Raw genomic sequence first — 22,495 nt, forward strand, 5'->3', positions numbered from 1 at the left:
GAAAACAACTAAAGTAAACAACTATCTGGCAGCCGTAACTCACAACTTCTGACTGAACAGGTTAAGCAACAACAAAGCTACCCGCGTCACCACAGAAAAACAGCACAAAGTTTTAGGGGAGCGTATTGTAACAGGCGAACTTAACGAGTGCACCTTTCTGCACACTTCAAGAGCTGCATTGCACTGCAAGCGATAGCGGCACAATGGCGTCAAAGCCCCTCTCATACGATGGGCAGTGAAAAAGGTATTTATTGATAATAATAAAATAGAGTTGTCTTTTCTTTACTCGTCACGCATATATAAAACTGATTAGGAATTTTATTTTCGTTGAATGAGTGTGTCTTGCTTTAATTAAAAAACGCCATTTTCTTTCCCAATGTTTGTTGCATTCAGACATAGTCGCGCTTCGATCGCTACTCCCATAACCACCCTTGCTGATATCAGTGACAATTAGAATATGCCTCATCCGTTTGGGATCCTCATCAGATCACATTAATTAACAAAATTGAATCGGTGCAAAATCGTTCGGTTCGTTTCATCTTAGCTAACTACCATCGCACTGCCAATGTTACATTAATGAAGAGTACCCTTCAAATTCCATTATTATCTCTTCGCAGAAAAGAATTGCGCATTTCCCTTTTTCATAAAATCTACTACCACAACGCATCTCTTCGCCCTCTTTGGATCCAAACTGCGCCTTATTATTCGACTCGTCGTGACCACTTACATAAAGTTAACGTACCCCGTCATAACACCGTCGCGTGCTCACAATCATTCCTTCCTAGGACTTCAGTCGACTGGAATAATCTACCTACATCATTAGTAAGCATCAGTGACCCCACTCGTTTTAAGAATGCACTAATCAACATAAAATAATGTATGGTGGCAAATGGCATAATTATGTACTTATTTGTGAACATTGTCTGCTTGCTAAAGTGTATTCTTTCTGTATTTTCATGTTATGTAAGTCTCTGTTATTTATTATGAATGGATTACTACATTTTTCATAATGCTTTTGTTCCTTGGAAATTCCTTGAACTAATCCTGCATTTTTTACTCTTCGAATGTATTCTCACCCCTCCCCTCTGCAATGTACAATTATGTACCTTGAGGGTATCCCAAATAAATAAATAAATAAATAAATAAATAAATAAATTTGTCCTGAACTGCTTTTTGCCTGAAGCTTCGTGACCTATTTGGATCAATCTTGCTCTAGAGGCTGACTGGCGATCCTGAACTCTTGTTACCTTGCCCGGCTGTTGATCAGTATCTTTGTTTTCTGCATAATAATCTTAAACCCCACTCTTGCACTCTGTCTGTTAAGGTCCTCAATCATTTGTTGTAACTCGTCCCCAGTATTGCTGAACAGGTCAATGCCATCTGCAAATCGAAGGTGACTGAGATAATCGCCGCTGATCCTCACTCGTAAGCCTTACAAGTTGAATAGCTTGAATACTTCTTCCAAGCATGCAGTGAATAGCATCGGAAAGATTGCGTCTCCTTGTCTGACCCTCTTCTTTATATGAATCTTTCTACTTTTCTTGTGGAGAATTGAGGCAGCTGTGGAATCTCTGCAGATATTTTTCAAGGTGTTTACTTTAGCCTCATGTACTCAACTACAATTCCTCTATGACTGCTGGTATTTCTACTGAATCAAATGCATTTTCATAATTTATGAATGCTATATAGAGAGGCTGATTGTACTCTGCAGATTTCTCGATTACCCGATTAATGACACGGATGTTATCCATTGTAAAGTATCCCTTCATGAAGCCGGACTGTTCTCTTAGTTGACTGAATTCCAAGGTTTCCCTTATTCTATTGGAAATTATATTGAATATTTTATGCAATACTAGAAGTAAGCTAATGGGCCTATAATTGTTAAATTCTTTAATGTCTCCCTTTTTGTGGATTAGTATATTATTGGCATTCTTCCAATTCTCTGGGACCCTTGAAATTATAAAACAGTTTGTTAAAAGGCTGCCAGCTTTTCAAGCACGTCTCCTGAATCTTTGATTAATTGGACTGTTATTCCATTTTCTCCTGCCGCTTTTCCCCATTTCATGTCTTGTAAAGCCTTTTTAACTTCCTCGCTAGTTATAGAATGAGCCCCTGTAACCTGTTCATTACTGCTTCGAGTGGAGGTATCTTGACTGCTCTGGGTATTGTACAGGTCATTATAAAATTCTTGCGCTGCTTTTACTATTTCTACAAAATTGATATTACCCTGCTTATCTTACAGTGAATACATCTTGGCTTGTCCTATGCCATGTTTTCTTTTCACTGCTTTCGTGCTGCGCCCATTATTTTACTGCTTCCTCAGTCTTTCTTACATTATAATTTCAAATACTCCTTATTTTCTCCTTGTGGATCTGTAGCAAGTAGGTGACGCCCCCTCGGACATAATCTTGGTTCACCCGCCAAGCTCGGCGGCCTGCTATAGCTCGGCAGGCAACAGTGGTCACCCGCACCACAATAAACACCGACGAGCACGGCAGCTCGCCGGTCAGTAATCTTTCAGCACCACCACGCTGAGAAGCCCTCCCTTGTTCACGACCCGGGGTGGATCGTGACAGGATCAGTTTTTACAGTTCTGCATATTCTATCTGATTTCTTGAGTTGGACACTTTCATTCTTTGTCGTTTCTTTATTAGGTCCTTCGTCGCTTGGGAGGGCTTACCTATTGGTTGCCTTGGTGCATTACCTCTCACTTCAAGTGCTGCTTCTGAAAATTCAATCCATGCCTTGTTCGACACATACGCTTACATTAAAAATAAAACAATATAATTAAATTCTATGTTCTGACGTGCAAAATATGAAGCACAGCATAGTGGGGTCTACAGATTAATTTTGGCCACCTGGAATGCACATCATCTATGCACATGAGCATTTTTTGCTCCCCATCGAAATGGCGCTGCTGTGGCAAGGATTGTACCCTCGACTTCAAGCTCAGCAGCGACTGATCAACTTTGGCGGGTACGCTTGGATCGGGATGAGGCAGGATTGTACAATGTTCCAGATGACTAATTTCCAAGAGTCCTTTCCCCCCACCTTTCAACGAAACATTGTTGCAGGAACACAGTGCCGAAGTTTATATTCAGTCAAACAAATAATTTATAGTATATGGTACAAGTTAAATAGTTAAAATCATTTAACAAGTTAAAATTAAAGCTTCAGTACTACAAGCTTTCTAAAAACACTGACTTGCGCTGTGACAGCCTCGCATGCCCAGTTGATTGGTGTCACACTTAGTCTTCGTAGTGCTTGTTTGCCCTGTGCCGTTTGTAGTGATGCTTCAAGGTGAAACCCAGGCCGCAGATGTCGCACACAAACATGACCACGCGGTCGTGCGACTTCAAGTGGGTCTTCAAGTTGCTGTTTTGCTTGAAGGCCTTGCCACAGATGTGGCATACAAACTGGAACGTCAACCACGAGAGAACCAGCTCGTGTTCAAGCATTGCATGGGTCTTCAAGACATCCCACTTGAGAAATGGTTCATCGCAACTTGGGCACCGATAGACTGGGCTGCTTCTCTTATAGACGTCTGTAGCTTCGCCAGTGCCCACGCTCGCCTCGTCTGCGCGTCGTTCCCCAGTGGTGTGCTTGGGTGGTGGCGAAGGAGAATCCCGCGCGTCACTGTGTCGTGGCTGTTGTGAAGGCGACGAGCCATTCTCGCAGCTACGCCGGCGGGGCCTCCCACGACTGTTGGAGGCATTCTTGTTTCCACGTGATCGCAGGTGAACACGCCAGTCATTCCTCATTCTTTTTGGGGCAGTGCTGGGCCGGGCAGTTGAATCGGTGCTTTCACCTTCGCTGCTCGACCAGCCATCCACCCGTTCCTTCTCGGATGACCACTTGGACACATGGGCCACGGCATCCCGGTTTTCTTCCGACAGCTCAGGCGCCGAGCCATCGTGTTGGCTGGCGACATGTGCCGCCAGCTGTGCCTCCTCTCGAAATCTCTTCCCGCAAACACTGCACCTGCAGAAGTCGCCACAGCTCTTGGCGTGCATGTCCAGGCGCTCCTTGTTGTAAAACAGGCGTTTGCACGTGGGACAGCAGTGGAGCTCGTTGCCGTCGTGCAGCCTCAGATGGCGTTGCAAGTTATACTTCTGCGGAAAGGTGCGTTCACACGTCTCGCATCGGTACACGCAGTCGGTGCGATGCGTTCGCTCGTGTGCACTGCGTGTGGCGACGCGCCGGAAAGTTGCGGGGCACGTGGGGCTCGCGCGGCAGCGGTACGTCACCGAGTCTGCCGTGCGATGTGTGGCGGCGTGATTGCGCAGCGTGGCCGCCGTCGCAAACGTGCACGAGCACAAGTGGCACTTGTAGGGCTGCTCCAGCGTGTGCGAGCGGGCGTGCTGGTCCAGCTCGAATGGCGTGCAGAAGGCCTTGTCGCAATCCGTGCAGGCGTACGGCTTGCACTGCTCGTGACGGCGCACGTGGATCTCCAGGTCTCGGGCTGTGCCCAATGCCTTGGGGCACAGGGGGCACCTGCAACGGAAGTTGTCTTCAGGAGGCTTCTGGCAAATAAGTTTGGCCAAAAAAAAGCTTTACGCGACGAGACCAAGGTTAAAGAAGACAACAAAAAGGGAACAACAGCTCCACACGAAGACAAGTGATCGATAGACAAAGGTTTAGCTTGTCCATATGCAAAGAGAACGAGAAGCGCTTCCTTGCCCGCTTCGCGATAGCACCGACCGACTTGTTTCGATCTACTGCTGCAAAACAACAGCAAATGCTAGGCAAACACCCCCATTGTAACACAATTACCGTGCATGGAATACTGCGTTACCGAGTGCATAAATCTGAGCAACTGGGTTGGTGGCACAGACTAACGAAACAAGACACGCAGCTATTATTGCAGTGACTATAACAATATTCTACTTATCTGCTGGTGTAATGAGTCTGCAGTAATACAAATGACGACATGCAAGTGCCTTTTGTTCTATATACAGGGTGTTTCAGCGAACACTTTAAAAAATGTTTGAAGGTTGCCTGTGGCAGATAGCTCAATTCTAGTTCATGTGCTGGTCTACACGAAGAGGGGGACATTCCTTGCAGAAAAAATTGAAATCTGTAATCGAGTAATTAACAAAAAAAAGATCAATAAGTTTATAACTAATTACCTCATGGCCCATATTGCAATTAACAAATTCTAGCCCTGGAGTTCGCAGGGCAGATCCACTTGGAACGAATTCTCAGGAGGACACCTGTTTCGAGATATTAATTCCTGAACTTTGTGGAGAAATGCATTGGTGTTCCAGTTACTTTCTTAACAAAACATTGTTTTATGCATTGATCCATAAAAGTAACTAACATTTTATGCAGTGGCATTTACAATGATGAAATAGCACCTATAGCATAGAGCCTGGACCAAAATTAAGTTGCAGAAGCGTGGCACTTCTTTCTTGTAAATGTCTCGCATGCTTGCTGCCATCATTCGCTTTTCAGATGCCCCATCATCAGGCTTGCAGTGCCTGTGCGGGTCAGGCATGTAGATGGTGACAGGGCTCGAGATTAAGTAGTATGCTCACTTGAAATGCGGCTGCAAGATAGTAAAGTAATTCTGGCCTATATAATTTGCAAGTACACTTGAAATTTCCTCAAATTGTGACTGTGCCACACCAAGACATTAAAATTTATATTTAGCGAAAAACCCACTAAGATGGCAACAGAACATCCACAAACACTTACTTGTACTTTTGTTTCTTTGGAGAACTGCTTTTTGTTGCCTCCACACGTGAGCCGGAACTGACGCTTTCCTGGTCATCACTGTAGCTGTAGTCAGCACCTATATTTTTTTGTTTATGAAACTTTATTGGTACCACTAAGTTTTGAAAAGAGGGAGAGAAAAAAAGAAAGAGGCATTGGACTAGCTAGCAGGCACATAACAATTCACAATATGCAGGACTGGATGGTAAGACCTTGACACAAATAAGCTTTTTTCAAAAGTTGAGAATGCTTCTTCCGAATAATTTGTGGGAAGCCCTTAGGGCAAAAATGTTCTGCAATCCGTCTTTCACACATATAAGAAAAGCGAGCAAACAGCAGCCGATATCGAAGAAAGGTCTGCTTGGGCGCATTAGTGTGCCATGTGCCTTGTTTTTTGGACCGCATTTGCTCTGGGATCAGCCCATGTGTTTCACTGAGTAGAGCCACACTTCCGGTTTTAGGTGTGTGCAGTTTGAATGAATGCATCTGGACTCCTTTTCGATCATTTTACACCAATTACTGCTCCGTACATAGCTAGCTTGCTGCGTCTTTTTCATTCAGAGCGTCATTTTGAAGCCTTTTTCATTGTGCTACATGCGCTTCAAAGCCTCAAACGCCTTAGTTTCATGAAAGTGGTCAGAGAGTAGCGGCCAGATTCCACAAACCCTTAATCAATCTGACGCTGCCAAAGAAGAACTTGTTTTCAGAAGCATATATCGTAAAAGAACTTGCAGCTGGGCTAGCTGGCAATCAATGTTGGGAAGAGCTTCAAAGCACAAGAAAACATACCGACATGCATCTGCTCACACAAACACCTAAGGCAGGGCCCCCTTTTCTTCACACAAGTGCACTTGTGAAAGAGGGCATCCTTCCTTGGGTGTTTGTGGGGGATATGTAAGTATGTGCATATATGTGTTTCTTTTTCGCTATGAAGCTTTTACCAAGATGCAAAAAGCAGCTGTGAACAGAATGAAAGTTCCCAAATGTCCTTGTCACGGTGCGGCATTATTCGATTTGGCGAAGCACCGATCAACGGGTGCCAAAAGGTTGTGGAAATATGGACTGGCGAGCAAGACAGTTATTGCCGGCCGCTCGGGCAAGTAGCCGAAAGAAGTCGAAGGCAGGTTTAGAGATTATTGTCTTGTAGTCGGCGCGACTGTGGCACCCCGACAGCTTTTTGTAGGAATCCGTGTGTCACCAGCACGACCGTGATGGCCCGACAGCTTTTTGTAGGAACCCCTGTGTATTCTCTGCCTCGCCCATGCATCGAGAAGCTTACTAAAAAGGCAGGGGTGTGAATACTCCAAAATATGTCGCGTCTCTGTGCAAACCTGTGTCCACGAATTGCTGACAGTGTATGTGTGTCAACAGGTTCTTTAATAGGCGCCCAATGAACAAGCGCTTTTGGATTTTTCCCCCATTAAAATGTGCCTACCGTGGCCTGGATTTCATCCTGCCCCCTTCGACGTGGCATCATAACACCAAATCCATTAGGCCACCATAGTGTGAGACTACAGCACACAAGTGGAAAAGGATACAAAAGAGTAAAATAAATATAAACACAAACTTCAAACTATAGGTTTTTTGTAGTTAATTAGCCTCAAATAATACCCCTATGTAATTACTCTTTCAGGGAATTGCATAGGGATGAATAAAACGCCATCTAAGAGCACAGTTACAAAGGTGTCATAGTCTGCAATATGCCCTGGAAATCTGTTCCATTCGCTGGCTGTTGAACGAAGAAATGAGAACGGCATACAGTTTCAGCAAAAAGCTCTTCAACTTTGTTGCCATGATCAATGCAGGCAAATACATGTTTTTCAGAAGTAATTAGATCAGCTGTGTAGTTGGTTGGATTATAAGAGAGTTTGTGGAAAAATGTGAGGCGGAAAATTTTTGCCCAAGGCTCTTTTATAACGAAAATACTTGAACGAGATCAATAATATTTTGCAATGAAATGAGCCACCTTGGTCTAGAGAGAGATTAACCTATTAATCAAGTGGGATTGGTGGGGACTCCAAATGCATGAGGCATACTCAAGTTTTGAGCGCATAGGCGAGTATAGGTGAGAAGCTTTGTGTTCTGGTCAGCATGACGTAACGTGCAACAAATAAAACAGCATTTTATATAACAGTGTTTTGTATGTTTCAGTGAAGATGCTGCCAATATGAAATCACCAGGAAAGCTATGGAAAGAGGCAGACACCCTTGCTATTTAAAATTGTCTACATGTTCAACAGTATCATTGTTTATGGCATACAAATACAATATGCCAATGTGAGTGCTAAATCACTGAACCTCGATATAACTTTTGAGATTTTTCTTCTAGGCACCGTAGCTTATTTTTACATATTTTGCTTATATATACATATATTATTATTTATTTATTTATTTCAATACTGCCAGTCTCTTTATCGAGACCATAGCAGGTGGGCATATTGTTACAATGTAAGCGTTGATACAACATTATTCATAGAACATGTGAATACGAAGTACAATAAACTCGATACGCTACATGTAGCTACACAGTACAGTCTGGAAAAATACAAAATGCAAAAAAAAGACATCGTTTCATGCATGTAATTAGTGAAGTCAGCTATAACAATAAAACATGTTATAAATACAATAAATTGTCATTCAATACAATCTCATGAAATATAAATGCAACACAACCATTTACAACCTAACAGTGCATAACTTAATACAATCTAACATAACATAACATAAGAGATAGATCTAAACAATGTAAAAAACAAATTTGCATAAGACTAAAATATTTCTAGCAGTCATTCCTTATTCTTTTCTATCATGTTACTAAAAATTGAAGGCGAGTCTATATCAGCTATTGCTGAGTCGAGGTGGTTCCACTCCCTAACAGCAGTAGGGAAAAAGAGTATCTAAATGTGTCCGTTTTACAAGGGTACTCAACTAACATTTTATTATGCTTATGACGTGAAATACGGGACGTAGAGAAAGTGATGTATTTTGAAGAATTTATGTTAAAGCGGTTGTGCAACAGGTTGTGTATGAATTTTAGCCGAGCTTGCTGTGCTCTGTTTACCAGTGTGTCCATTCCGGATGAAGCCAGGAGTTCTGTGGGCGAGTCAGTGGTTTTGTACTTGTTGTGAATAAACCGTATTGCTTTCCTTTGAACTTTTTCCACTTCGGCTATGTTTGTCTTTGTGTGAGGAAACCAAACCGTGTTGGCGTATTCTAGTACTGGCCGCACAAAGGTTTTATAGCATAGCAGTTTGATATGACTGGGCGCAGATTTCAGGGACCTTTTAAGGAAGAAAAGCTTACGGGTGGCTGCTGAAGTGATGTTGGCAATGTGCTTATTCCACTTCAAGTCTGATGCTAGAGTCAGTCCTAGATACTTGTGTTGCTGAACATTAGTTAGGGGTGTACCATTGAGAAGGTAGGTGAATCCTGGCTTAATCTTCTTTGTTGTTACTACCATTGTCACTGATTTCTTGATGTTGATTGACATTTGCCATTGTTCACACCAGGCATTTATCTCGTTAAGGCATCTGTTCAAAGTAAGGTGATCTTCATAACTTCTTATTTCTTTATATATAATGCAATCATCTGCAAAAAGCTTTATGCTGCATGCTATGTTATTGACGATATCATTGATGTAAATTAAAAATAGTAAGGGCCCCAAGACCGACCCCTGGGGAACGCCAGATGTGACAGGAACTGTATCAGATGATGCTTCATCATGGAAAACGAACTGTGAGCGTTGTGATAAAAAATCCCTAGTCCAGGCTGTAATGCTTCCATTTCCAATAATTGACTCCAATTTTGCAATTAGCTTGTTGTGACACACACAGTCGAATGCTTTGCTAAAATCTAGAAATATTATATCTGTTTGACCGCGGTTGTCAATAGTCTGTGCTAGGTCATGTATAACTTCAGTCAATTGTGTTACTGTTGACATCCCGTGCCGAAATCCATGCTGGTTGGCTGTTAGTATGCCATTCTCTTCAAAATATGTTGTTAGGTGTTTTAAAATTATATGCTCTAGTATCTTGCACGATGTACTAGTTAGTGATATCGGTCTGTAGTTGGAAGGAGAGCTTGTGTCACCTGATTTATGGATTGGTATTATCTTTGCTTTTTTCCAGTCATCTGGCACACGTCCGGTTGAAAGTGATATGCGATAGATAATGCCAAGATACCTGCTGCACCATTCTGCGTATCGCTTTAAGAATTCGTTCGGGACGTCGTCAGGGCCACTAGATTTTTTCGTGTCTAATCCGAGTAGGAGGTTAAAGATTCCTGAGTCAGTTATGTTTAGTGAGCCGATGGCGAAACGTGTAGGAATTATTGGGGGGACAAACCCGTTATCTGCAGTAAATACCGATTGGAAGTACTTGTTGTATGCATTAGCTTGAGAAACTTTCTCATCGTGGGGTCGTTCTGGCGTGATTACTTTGCGTGCACGGAAGTGATTCCAAAATCTGTGGGGATTACTTTTTACGAAGTTAGGCAGGGTAGTATTAAAATATTCTTTTCTGGAGTGGCTTAGTTTGACTTTAAGTTCTGCCTTGGCAGTAATCAATTTTGATGTCTCAAGTGATTGATTTTTAGTCTTCTTCAAAGACCGACGTAACCTTTTCACTTTTCGTTTGGCATGAATTACCTCACGCGTTACCCATGGGTTGTATTTGCGCGGTTTTCTTGTTTTTAACGATATAAATTGTTCAATGCAGTCATGTATTACTGTCTTAAACTTAATCCAGAGGGAATTTGCGTCTGCCGAAGGTTTGCAAGCCATTTCCGCAAAATCCGTGAATTCATGTGCCATGTACGTCAAAATACTGGCGTCGTCCGACTTCGCAAAGTCGATAACGGTGCTTTCTAAAGACCTTTTTTGTATGCTAAACGACAGAGGTAGGTGACATATTGGAATATCGTGGTCGGATATACCTTCAACAATACTAGTGTGTATTTTGTTTACAAAGAAGTGATCAGAGAGTAGTATTAGATCGAGTATATTACTTGCAGTACCGCGTGAGCGTGTTGGTTGATCAACTACTTGTTGTAGGTTGAAGTTGAGCATTAAATCAATTAGTGCTTCTGAAGTACGTGATGAGTATTGCATTTTCTTCCAGTTAATTTCTGGAAGGTTAAAGTCCCCCATGATGATAATTCTTAGGCTGTGAGCGTGGCACTGCAGAAACTCATGTATGTTCTTTATGACGCTTTCGTCCGAGTCAGGACTTCGGTAAACGCAGCCTACAATTATGGCAGTGTTGTTGCAGGTAATTCTGCAGAACACGGCCTCAGCATCACTCACATTTGGCAACGGTTCGTATGGGAGGGATTTCTTTATTAGCAGTGCCACGCCACCACCACGTGTCTGTCTGTCTTTTCGAATGGCGGAGTAATCGGGAGGCACAAATTCGTGATTTAAAACAGCCGAGGGAAGCCACGTTTCAGTTATCGCTACTATGTCTGGATTATGTTCAAAGAGTAGATTTTCAAGCGCGTCAGTCTTATTTAAAATGCTTCTCGCGTTTACGTTCAATAACGTCAGTTCTTTGACTGCGCTTGGCTTCGCGTGATTGGACGCTTTGCTCCTACGTTTTTTTTAAGTAAAACTCTCTCCCCCTTGTCCTCGTCCCAAGCGAAAACTTGGTCATTAATGTAAAGCTTGTCTAATGACAAAGAAACCCTGTCATGGTTTTCTCGGTTTTCCTTGGCGCTATTCCACAGCAGTTTCCTGATTTCTCGAGTTCTTTTACAGAAGTCTTCCCCGATAGAGAAACCTGTGTTTTTTAGCTTGCGCCCTTTTCCTAATATTATAGATTTCTGTCTAGAATCCAGAAGCTTAAAGATTACTGGTCTTATCTTGTTATGCGCTGGTTTACCGAGACGATGAATTCGCTCTATAGCAATAGGCTGCAAGCCAAGCGTGTCCTGTATAATGGTGTTATTTACGGTTTGTTCAAGCTTTTCACTGTTTTCGCCTTCTGCTTCCGTCAGGCCGTATACTATTAGGTTTGACCGTCTACTCTGGTTTTCCAAGTCGTCCATTCGTTTTTCCATTTTCCTTGCACTCTCATGAATGTCTTGTATTTGGCTTACGCATGAGGTTATCGTCGACTCCAGGCATGACAGAGCATCTAGTTTTTTATCTATACTGGCAAGCCGTCCTTCTTTAATTTCCTTGATATCGGCTGCAACTTCCTTCAACTGCTTTACGATTTGCGCTAGATCAGGACCTGGATTGCTCTCAATGTCTCCCGGACCTCGATTGCTCTCAAGCACCTCAATTATGCAATTGAGGTGCCTTTGGATTGGAATACACTTATGTGTTTTTTTTTCTGTTATGCTTGTCATTTGCATGTAGTTCATGTTTGATATGAATTTGTATATACTTGCACACTTGTCCTTTTTTCAGTGTTATTTATGATCTTTGTGTATTTCTGCTCAACTTGTTCTCTTATATTTGTTATACTTTTTGAATGTATGTCAATGTCATGATATTGCTTTATTTTGCTGCCATATCGTAATTCCTCTCTCCACTTAACCTTGACTGGAGGCCCCAATATAGTGTTTAACTAAGGCACCCCCTTTTGTATTTCATATCTATCAAAACTTGTAACCACTTTTAAGCAATAAACTTATTAAGGGTCCCGTTAGTGTCATTGAGTTACGGCACACTCGTCCATTTGTTATTGCACTACCTTGTTGTAACTTTTCAATGAACCTAATAAATATTCTGATTCTGTAAACGAAGTCGGTAATATCCACATTTTACATCATTAGATCAAAATTTTGTTAAACTAAAATTGCACCTTTTATGCAAGTAAGTACCGCTGCTGATGGATTTTTCTTGCATACAATTTCTTGCAAAGACAATATTCTTGAATTTTAGAGTCTGCAACCAAAGACACCATTTCATGCTGTGTCGTTATCTTTACATTAGCAGTACAAAGCAAAGCCATGCCATCCACTCCACTGCCGTGGCTATATCCAATTCCAATATATCCAATATCCTTGGTTATATCCAAGATGCCCGCACCCTCTGACGCAAAATAAATATTCTTCCAATTGAAATATTTCTTGAATTAACTTTTAAACTAATTACTTTATGGCACATACTGCAAATTTCTCTCCATTGCAATATGTGCCATAAATTAGTTCAAAAGTTAATTTGGGAAACATTTTAATTAGACAACAGGGAGAGGCCTTTGTCTTGCAGTGGGCATAAAAATAGGCTGATGATGATCATCGGGACATACTGCAATTTGCCATTTGTGGCAGGTGACTTCAAAAGTCATATCCACTTGGAACAAAGGCTGAGGAGGACACTAGTTTTCAGATATGCATTCCAACAGTTCTTGAAGTGCATTGGTGTTCCAGTAAATTTTTATCTTCCATGCATAAAAACACATCTTGTTAAAAAAGTAAGTGGAACAGCACTGCATTTTTACCACAATTGACTGCGCTTACCTGCAAAGTGGTGCTACTTTGAAAATTTATTTCAAGTGGATGTGCCTTGTGAAATTACTGGCTTCAATTCGTGTATTGCAATACATGTGCTAAAGTAATACTAGTTAAAAGATTTATTACTGAAGTTTTGTTAGCCAGTTATGCATTTGGATTTTCAGTGTAATTAATGTACGCCTCTTCGAGTAATCCTGCTTAATGAGTACATTTGTGCTACATGTATATGCCAGAAAAGCATTCTAAAAATTCAGTTAACGCTAAAAAAGATGATGATGATTGAAGTTTATTGGTGCAAGGGCATCTAAGGCACAAAGAGCACCACGACATGTGTTTCGATTTATCAAGATTGTAAGTTTAGACTATGACCTAAAACAAAGGCTGCATAAAGGCCTACACGTAAGCTAGATCTATAAATACTAGTACATCAATTCTAAGATAATTACTAAAATAGATATAAGGCCTTAAATGAATTCGCTACAGGCACACATGTTAAATTATTCTGGGTTGTCCGAGTCCCTTGCTTTACAATTCTTGCTTACGCAAGAAGTGCGAGAGCTCAGACATACTTTTGTGCATCAGATTGTACCTCACCTGTGAGGCACAATCTGAAGGTTAGGATGGAATGAGATGATGTCTAGAAAGTTAACTTGAGCAAGATAATTAAGCACTCTTTTAAAGTTAAAAAGTGCATCCTCTGATAAGAACATCGAGGAATGGGGGGGTATATGGTGCGAGTAGAGTTCTCTAAAATGAGCCAATCGGTGTCGGTGAAGTTGAGGACATTGAATGAGGACATGTAGGACGGTTAAGTTCTCACCGCAGCGTGTTCATGTCGGTGGGTCAGTTGCAGTCAAAAGGTATTTGTGTGTGCCATAAGTGTGTCCTATTCCGAGTCGTGCCAGGGTGACTTCGGTGTGTCTATCAAGCTTCAGTGGAAAATATTTGGTTAACTGCGGTTTAAGCAGGTGCAGCTTATTTTCAACTTCCTTGGCCCATTCAGCTTGCCAATGATTACGGAGCGCCTTTCATACCGCAGGTTTCATATCCACACCAGGTACCCAGCTTACATCAATTGTATGCCGATGAGCCGCTTGTCCAGCATTTTTGTCCGCCATTTCATTGCCTGTGATCCCAGAGTGGCCTGGCACCCAGCATACAACAAGAGCAAGGTTTTGTTTATACGCTACGTGAATGTGTTTAAGGAGCATGTTTAATACAGGGTTTCGGCTTGCTTTGCCACAGGACAGGGCTGTGACAACGCTTGAAGAATCTGTGTATATTATAGACTTTTGTATTTTGTGCTGTACTATATGCTCAACAGTTATCAGAATACCGTATGCTTCTGCTGTAAAGAGGCTGCTATGGTTTCTATGGTAACCAACCTGCTTATGTTTCAGTGCATATATCTTGCTTTGTCCTATGCCAAGTTTCCTTCTCACTGATTTACGTCTGCATCCATTTTTTGCGGCTTCTTCAGTCTTTCTCACGTTATAAGTTCGAATATCGCTGACTTTTGCTTTGTTGATTAGTTTGGCAGTTCCACAATTCTATCTGATCTCTTGAGTTGGACACTTTCATTCTTTGTAGTTTATTAGGTCCCTTGTTACTTGGGAGAGCTTACCTCTGGTTTCCTTGGTGCCTTGGCTCCCACTTCAATTGCTGCTTCTGAAGCCAGCCTAGTTAGGGTTTGATTCATTGCCTCCATGTCATATTCATCTCTCTGTTCTAAGGCTGCATATTTGTTTGCAAGTGCCAACCTGAATTGGTCTGCTTTTACCCTTACTGCGTCTAGGTTGGCCTGTTTCTTCTTGACCAATTTTACTCTTTCTCTTCAAATTGAGGCGAATCCTAGCCTTGACTAACCTATGATCGCTGCACTTTACTCTGCCTAGAGCTTCTACATCTTGCACTATGCTGAGCTCGGCAGAAAGCATGAAATCAATTTCATTTCTTGTTTCACTTTTTCAGGTCCACTTTTTGTTCCAACGCTTCCTGAAGAAGGTGTTCATTATTTGCAGCTTATTCCTTTCTGCAAATTCTACCAACATCTCTCTTCCAGTGTTCCTAGAATCCATGCCATAGTTGCCAATTGCTTGTTCATCAGGCTGCTTTTCCCAAATTTTGCATTGAAGTCACCCATTACTACAGTATACTATACACTGAAAGATAAGCAGGGTAATATCATCAGCAATCTTGAAGGTACAGTAAAAGCAGCGAAAGAATCCTACACTGACCTGTACAGTACCCAGAGGTCTCAGGATAACTTCATTCGAAACAGTAATGAACAGGATACAGAAACTCCTCCAATAACTAGCGATGAGATCAGAAGGGCCTTGCAAGAAATGAAACGGGGAAGAGCAGCAGAAGATGGAATAACAGTAGATTTAATCAAAGATGGAAGAGACATAATGTTTGAAAACTGGCGGCTCTCTACATGGGGCGCAGAAAAACTGGAAGAATGCAAACATTATAGTAATCCACAGAAAGGGAGACGTTAAAGAATTGAAAAATTATAGGCCATGTCATCAATCAGGTAACCGAGAAATCCGCAAAGTACAATCAACTTCTCTATATGGCTTTTGTAGATTATGAAAAGGCATTTGATTCAGTAGAGATACCAGCAGTCATAGAGGCATTACGTAATCAAGAAGTAAAGGGCACTTACGTAAATGTTTTGGAAAGTATCTACAGAGATTCCACAGCTGCCTTAATTCTCCACAAGTAAAATTAAATTATGGGGTTTTACGTGCCAAAACCACGTTCTGATTATGAGGCACACCATTGTGCAGGACTCGGGAAATTTTGACCACCTGGCGTTCTTTAACGTGCATGTAAATCTGAGTACACGGGTGTTTTTGCATTTCGCCTTGAACGAAATGTGGCTGCCGTGGCTGAGATTCGATCCTGCGACCTCGTGCTCAGCAGCCCAACACCATAGCCACTGAGCATTTTCGACAAGTAGGAAGATACCTCTAAAGAAAGGGGTCAGACAAGGAGACAATCTCTCCTATGCTATTCACTGCATGCTTGGAAGAAGTATTCAAGCTATTAAACTGGGAAGGCTTAGGAGTAAGGATAAATGGCGAATACCTCTGCAATCTTCGATTTGCAGGTGACATTGTCCTGTGCAGCAACACTGGGGACGAGTTACAACAAATGATTGAGGCCCTTAACAGAGAGTACAAGGGTGGAGTTGAAGATTAATATGCAGAAGAAAAAGATAATGATGATTAGCTGGGCAAAGGAACAAGAGTTCAGAATCACCGGTCAGCCTCTAGAGTCTGTGAAGGAGTACGTTTACCTAGGTAAATTACTCACAGGGGACCCTGATCACGAGAATGAAATTTACAGAACAATAAAAATGGGTTGGAGCGCATTTGGCAGACATTGTCAGATCGTGACTGGATGCTTACCATTATCACTAAAAAGAAAAGTGTACAATCAATGCATTCTGCCGGTGCTGACATATGGGGCGGAAACTTGGAGACTGACAAAGAAGCTCGAGAACAATTTAGGGACCACGCAAGGAGCGATGGAACAAAGTATGTTAGGTATAACGTTAAGGGACAGGAAGAGAGCGGTATGGATCAGAAAGCGAACGGGGATAGTCGATATTCTAATTGACAGTAAGAGGTAGCTTTAGCTCGGGCCCAACTCCAACGCGGCCTATTCAAATACATGTAAAACGAAATAATGTTTTTTCTGAAATAACCCCTGGACTAATTTTAATGAAATTTGTTGCATTTGAGAGAGAAAGTTAAATTCTAGTGAGTGTTTGAAGTCGATTTTTGATTTAGGGCTTGAATTTTGTTAAAACGATCTTTAAAAATTTGGAAGTTTGAAAAAAATAGAAGCACGAAGTTTACAAGTTCATAGCTCTGCATCAAGAACAAATATCCCTGTTCTGTAAGCAATATCTATTAGATCATTCAAAGCGGACAAATCCAATACGTCAGTTTATATCTTACATGAATTTGTTACGTTGTGTGCAAGGGTTCTGCAAAAGCTGTATTCCCGTATTGCTAAATTTTTTGAGATTCACGTGTAACATATCAATTTTGTCCGCTTTAGATGTACCGTTAGATGCAACGAACATAATTGTGATATCACTTTTCATTGTTGAGTTGTTAACTTGATAGTTTCGGTTACTAAAAACTTTTGATTTTCGCCAATTTTTTATATAGAACTGACGACCTAAATCAAAAATTCGAAACCAAGAGTCACTAGATTTCCCCAAGTTTCTCATCTAAATCCAACAAACCTCGCAAAATTTGGTGCAGTGGGTGCCGAGCAAAACGAATTCTCCTTGCACATAGATAGGAGCACCTGACCTAAAGGAGAAAGAAATGGAGCTGGGCAGGTGATGTAATGCGTAGCTTAGATAACCGGTGGACCATTCGGGTTACAGAATGGGTGTTAAGAGAAGGGAAGCGCAGTCGAGGACGGCAGAAGACTGGGTGGGGTGATGAAATTAAGAAATTCGCAGGCGCTAGCTGGAATCGGTTGGCGTAGGACAGGACAGGCGTGATTGGAGATCGCAGGGAGAGGCCCTCGTCCTGCAGTGAATATGAATTAGGCTGATGATGATGTTTACATGTTAGAGCAGCTTCCGGTGAAGCGAAACCAGTTTATAGAGGTGTTCTGTGGCGAAACGTTCCGCTTCGCCTTGGCGAAAAAATCGGTATGAGGCCGATCGGGCTCGCCGCCTGGTTTGCCGCCTAGGCCGGCGGTTTTTTTAAAGGTTTTTGCCACATTCGCCTGCTTCGAGACGTGTGAACGTAGCCTTACGTTTGTGCGTAAAAGAAGAAGAAAAATGCGATGACATTGATGATCAATATAACCGAATTTAACCACCCAACTCATGGCCAATCCCCCACCGTGGGTATGTGCCACGGCCACTCAGGAGAACAATAACAACAACAACAACAACATCCACACAACTTGTTGAATGAAACGACGAGAACCATCGATCATGTTCGTGAACGACAACACTTACTCGCCATGGCTTGCACACCTCGCTCGAGCCCGTACGCCTCAGGAAACGCCAACAGCACGAACTCAGCAGAACCGTGTAGAAGCGCGGCACAGACCCGTCGCCGCAATGGCCCCACGCTCTATGCCCACAGAACACCTATGCAAACTTCTGTGCCTTTGTAACGGTTTAAATGCGGGCGCGTAGATGCACACGTGGTTATCGCGCCAATGGGGCGATGCTACACGGAGTTCTACAGTACCATTGGTTCTACCACAGACTTGTGCCACCAGAACTTACAGCATAAATGCTTTTTTCCACATGAATTTAGTATTTTTTTAAATAAATGCAGAGAAATATTCCAATAATTTATTTTCTTTTATTTTCTTCGGTAACACTCGAAACTACCTAAACTTCAGTTCTTCTTCAGTCGTCTTCGCTGCCCGCGGCCATCCGTAGGTGTTCTGTGCATCCGTGCCCGCAGTTGCCCGCGGCGATGGCGTAGAGCATCGAGAAGTTTCCCGGAGTTGTTGCGATGTCGCGGACAGCCGCATTTGGAGTGTGCGTCGGTACAGTAGTTCGCCTTTTCCTCTTATACAGTTCTAGCTCATGCAAATTACCCGCTGGTGTTTCGGCTAGTCGCAAAACTAGTTTTCCTGCTTTCGCTTAGTACGCCGGGTGTTTCCGACTCACGTTAGTTCGTCGCTCTGTCGGCGTGGTGCGAATTCCGAAACTTGGACACGAGTGATGATGGAGTGTCAGCTGCATCCCCTGGGATCAGCCGAGGAGCGCTAAGTACTGTACGTGTCGCCGAAGCCGCGTTGTTGGTTGCTGAACTCTCCTGCTTGGTGGATAACAAGGACTCGCTCGTCGGATTTTTTTTCTGTAAGTGTGCTTGCATTCCTCGAGCCTGCGAGATATACAGCAGTCGACAAGCGCGCTGTTTTGATTATATTCCACTGAGAAAACGAAAAACCGCGTGATCGGCTCTCGCGTTGCGCGAATCGCGCTACTGCATGTGAGTTCGGTGTTTCATAGGAACCTTTCGTTCAGCGGCTGAAAAGCATTTAATACATATATTTCATTTAGTGTATATCTAAATTAATTTACCCGAGTAACATCACTTGTCGCGCCGGGCCTTTCTGCACAATTTCAAGCTCTTTGCACCCAGCCGGCAAAGCAAACAGCGTAATTCCAGAATCCAGAGGAACACCACAGTCGCTATTCACTATAATTACTTAACCTCCAGATTGCAGTGCACACAATTAAATGTTTTTCTTCACATTTCAAATCCGTCTACGTTGGTGTATGGCAGGGCGCAATCTTGGGGCCCGCACTGTTTCTTTTGTTCATAAACGATCTAATGAACATTCCGAATACGCCAGAATTGTATTATACGCAGACGAAGCCAACGTATATTTTACCGGGTACAGTGCGAATCTTATAACAAAAAGGGAATGCATGGTTAAATGAATTGGAAATGTGGCTCGGTGCAAATAGGCTGCAACTAAGTGTTAGGAAGACAAAGTGTATGTTCTTCATGCCTAAAAACAAAAACAACACGTTAGCAATAATCTCGACGTCACTATCTCGGGCAACGTAATTGAACGTGTCTCATCGGCCGAATTCCTTGGTGTCACTATCTGTGAACAACTTTCATGGACCGAACACGTTAGAAATAGCCACTCAAAAATTTCTCGACCTGTCGCGATAATAAAAAATTTAAGTGTCTCCTTCCTCTATGGCTAAAAAAACAGCTTTACGCTCATTTAATCTCATTTACATTGCTCTTTGTGGGCCTGGGCTCATTAGAGTGACACAAACTTGAATTCACTCTTTATCCTTCAAAAGAGTGCAATAAGCACTGTCGCCAATTACATACCGTATTCCGAGAGCACTGCCACACATTTTAATTCTCTATGTATAATGAATATAACACTAATAGCCGTTCGATATGCAATAGAGTCATGTCATGCAGCTATAATAAAGGCAAAATTGTTTCAAACTGAAAATCACACACACAAACCAATTAAAAGTTGAGGTGTGTCTCTCAAAGAACACCACAGATAAGAACGAACTAAGGCTTGAATTTCACTTATACGTTTTCTTAACACTAACAAACATTGAAGATCATATCTACCAGAGCACTTCTTTTAGGGCTTGCAAAGAGAGTGGTTGCAATGTAGTAAAAAGTAGTATACGTATTCAGTGCAAGTGTCATGTAGGTATAAGTGTTACACATTGTTATTCAGTGCTTGTTTTCCCAATGTGAAACTGATGTTCGCTGTGTTGTGGGGTGTCCTTGCTGCTTTCTGTCAAATGCTACGACTGATTTCTGTCAAATGCTACGACTCAGGTATTTTGCCTTTCTCCTAAAGTGTACTGTAAAACTGCTACACTTTGAATAAAGCTTCACATCTGCATGTACGAGCAGACTCATTTTAAGAAGCATATTTTCTTGGGGTGACAGTGCATCAAACCAACATTAACATGCATTGAAGAATGAGACCAGACGTGTTTTAAAAAAAGGAAGCGACCCGTTGAACTGGGCAAAGCACAAAAAGAAAGAAATGACACCACTGTAATTTTCTGTCTCTTTCATGTGCTTCATCTGACGTTGCCCTACAATTTTTTCACTGTCTATGGAAAAAAAAAAAAAAGTAGGGCTATGTCAAGGCTGCGAATTGCACTGTCATTTATTCTAAGCTCTCAGCTGAACCAGATACTGCATTATACTGTTGATGACAAATTTGGCTTGACTGACATGTTGTCATGGCATGTTTGAAACATTTGGTGTGTTTCGGACAGTGGTTTCCTGTGAGAGCAGACTATGCTAAGCATTGGTTCCACGTTGTAGTGAGCTAGACCATTGCAGGCTGTGCACCTTTGGCTTCTGCTCCCTCTGAGGCTGTCAGTGTTTATTTTCAATGCAGTACAACAAACAGAGGGCAAGTTTACGTTTCAGATAGCAGTTTAAGCGCAGGTTTTTGTCTTTAACCTATTGTGCTGTGCTCGTGCCCTCACCTGCCTATGCTACAACCCAGCTTGGAGATGCACATTGATGGCTATTTTGCCTGAAAGGAACTGACTCTTCTGGCCTAGGTAAGGCTTTGTAGCCTAGTGTAAATTTAGTTCATCTTTCCTGTCGCGATCCAACCAAGCTGTCAATGTGGTTAAAGCTAACACTGTGTTGGTGAAAGTGAGCAACTCAACTGAATATTTATTCTGAAATTGAGTTTAATATGAACATTCTACTGTGCATGCGCCTGCAAGCCACTGAAGGGAACGTGGCAGCGGAAGTCGAATCATGCAGCTACCACGGAAAGAAAAGCATGAGAATTGGCAGATTTCTTTTTCTTCATGGTAACTGATCTAACGGTGTTCTGTTGCCATCTTCACTTTGTTGTCTTGCAGGCAGATGTGCAGCAAGATTTATATTCTGGAGCAGTGGTTCTGAAATCATGATGGTTTTAAACAGATGAGGTCCACATTATCAGTGCACACAGTCGCAAACACCCCAACGTTCATTTCGCAATCTCGGGTGCCATGTCGAAGAGCCATGCATTCAGTTTCGGTACCACATTAGCGTTTGTATATATGTGTGTTTCGTGAAAATAAAGTTTAGTTAGAAGTCAGTGCTTGGGAGGGTGTCTCCATCTCGCTGTGCTCATCTCAGTATCAAAAATGGTTGCTTTTGCTAACTTTTTGTTACGCATCCATTTGTATTTCAAACGTAAAATTTTACATGGAGACTGCTTTATTTGGTCGCTCCATGAAACTGGGCTTTTCATGAAGTCCAAACATTTCGTTGCATTTGGCCTTTAATCCATTGGCTACCAAAAACTGTATGCGCCGTGTGGCCCTCCATTTCGATTTTATTTGCCACATACAGGTGCTATGCAAACTTCTACACATTCATTTATAGTGCTTACAGTAATAAATGAAATGTGAACATGTCAGTTTCATTTACAATTAAGAATTCACTCATTTTTGTGTGGAAAATCTTGTAGCACTCGGGCATTTTGAGAGCAGCAGAGCACTTTTCACACCAACACTTTCACCTGCTGTCATTTCTTTCTTTAAAAAAAATTTTTGCACTGCATATTTTGCATTGCTGTGACATTTTATTTCCATAGGTTCGGTGCAGCTGACATTGCAAATGCACCTACAACACTGCCTCAAGGCACAAAAGTGTCAGAATGTGTGCACTAACGTTCTACAAATATCAACTAAACATTAAAAAAATCAAACCTTCTCTGAAGTGAACACATAGTGCAGTATATTGATGATATATTACTATGTGTTCTACTCATGGTAACAACAAGCTTCTTGACCATGCTCTAACATC

At 42.1% G+C, this 22,495-nt stretch overlaps 2 protein-coding genes across 5 annotated transcripts in view; one reads left to right on the forward strand and one right to left on the reverse strand.

Annotated features, from left to right (window-relative positions):
* Nucleotides 1-231: 231 nt before the first annotated feature.
* Nucleotides 232-18,413, reverse strand: LOC126535344 (uncharacterized). Of its 2 annotated transcripts, none has more exons than XM_050182234.3 (3): nt 18,172-18,413; nt 5,698-5,794; nt 232-4,494 (listed from the first exon to the last, which is right to left on the reverse strand). In XM_050182234.3, exons 1-3 carry the CDS (start codon nt 18,176-18,178, stop codon nt 3,249-3,251), a joined length of 1,350 nt encoding a protein of 449 aa, XP_050038191.1. In that variant the 5' UTR covers nt 18,179-18,413; the 3' UTR covers nt 232-3,248. The 2 variants fall into 2 exon arrangements, with proteins under 2 accessions (XP_050038191.1, XP_054929092.1); XM_055073117.2 differs by having other exon boundaries at nt 5,698-5,830.
* Nucleotides 18,414-18,597: 184 nt separating this feature from the next.
* Adck1 (aarF domain containing kinase 1) overlaps nt 18,598-22,495 on the forward strand; it is a 119,663-nt gene continuing 115,765 nt past the window's right edge. The window contains exon 1 of one of the 3 annotated variants that reach the window (XM_055073115.2): nt 18,598-19,032. The gene's annotated coding sequence lies outside the window, so the exon portion shown is untranslated. The remainder of the gene's footprint in view (nt 19,033-22,495) is intronic. The other 2 variants (XM_055073116.2, XM_050182231.3) reach the window with 2 other exon arrangements.

The sequence above is a fragment of the Dermacentor andersoni genome, chromosome 7, assembly GCF_023375885.2.
Source record: "Dermacentor andersoni chromosome 7, qqDerAnde1_hic_scaffold, whole genome shotgun sequence".
Classification (NCBI taxonomy): Eukaryota; Metazoa; Arthropoda; class Arachnida; order Ixodida; family Ixodidae; genus Dermacentor; species Dermacentor andersoni.

Bases quoted from the DNA above. Each gene is read 5' to 3' on its own strand.
- LOC126535344 (XM_055073117.2), bottom strand. The intron at 4,495-5,697 runs GTAAGTGTTTGT...CTTCCGTTGCAG, and splicing joins CCAAAGAAACAAAAGTACAA to GTGCCCCCTGTGCCCCAAGG.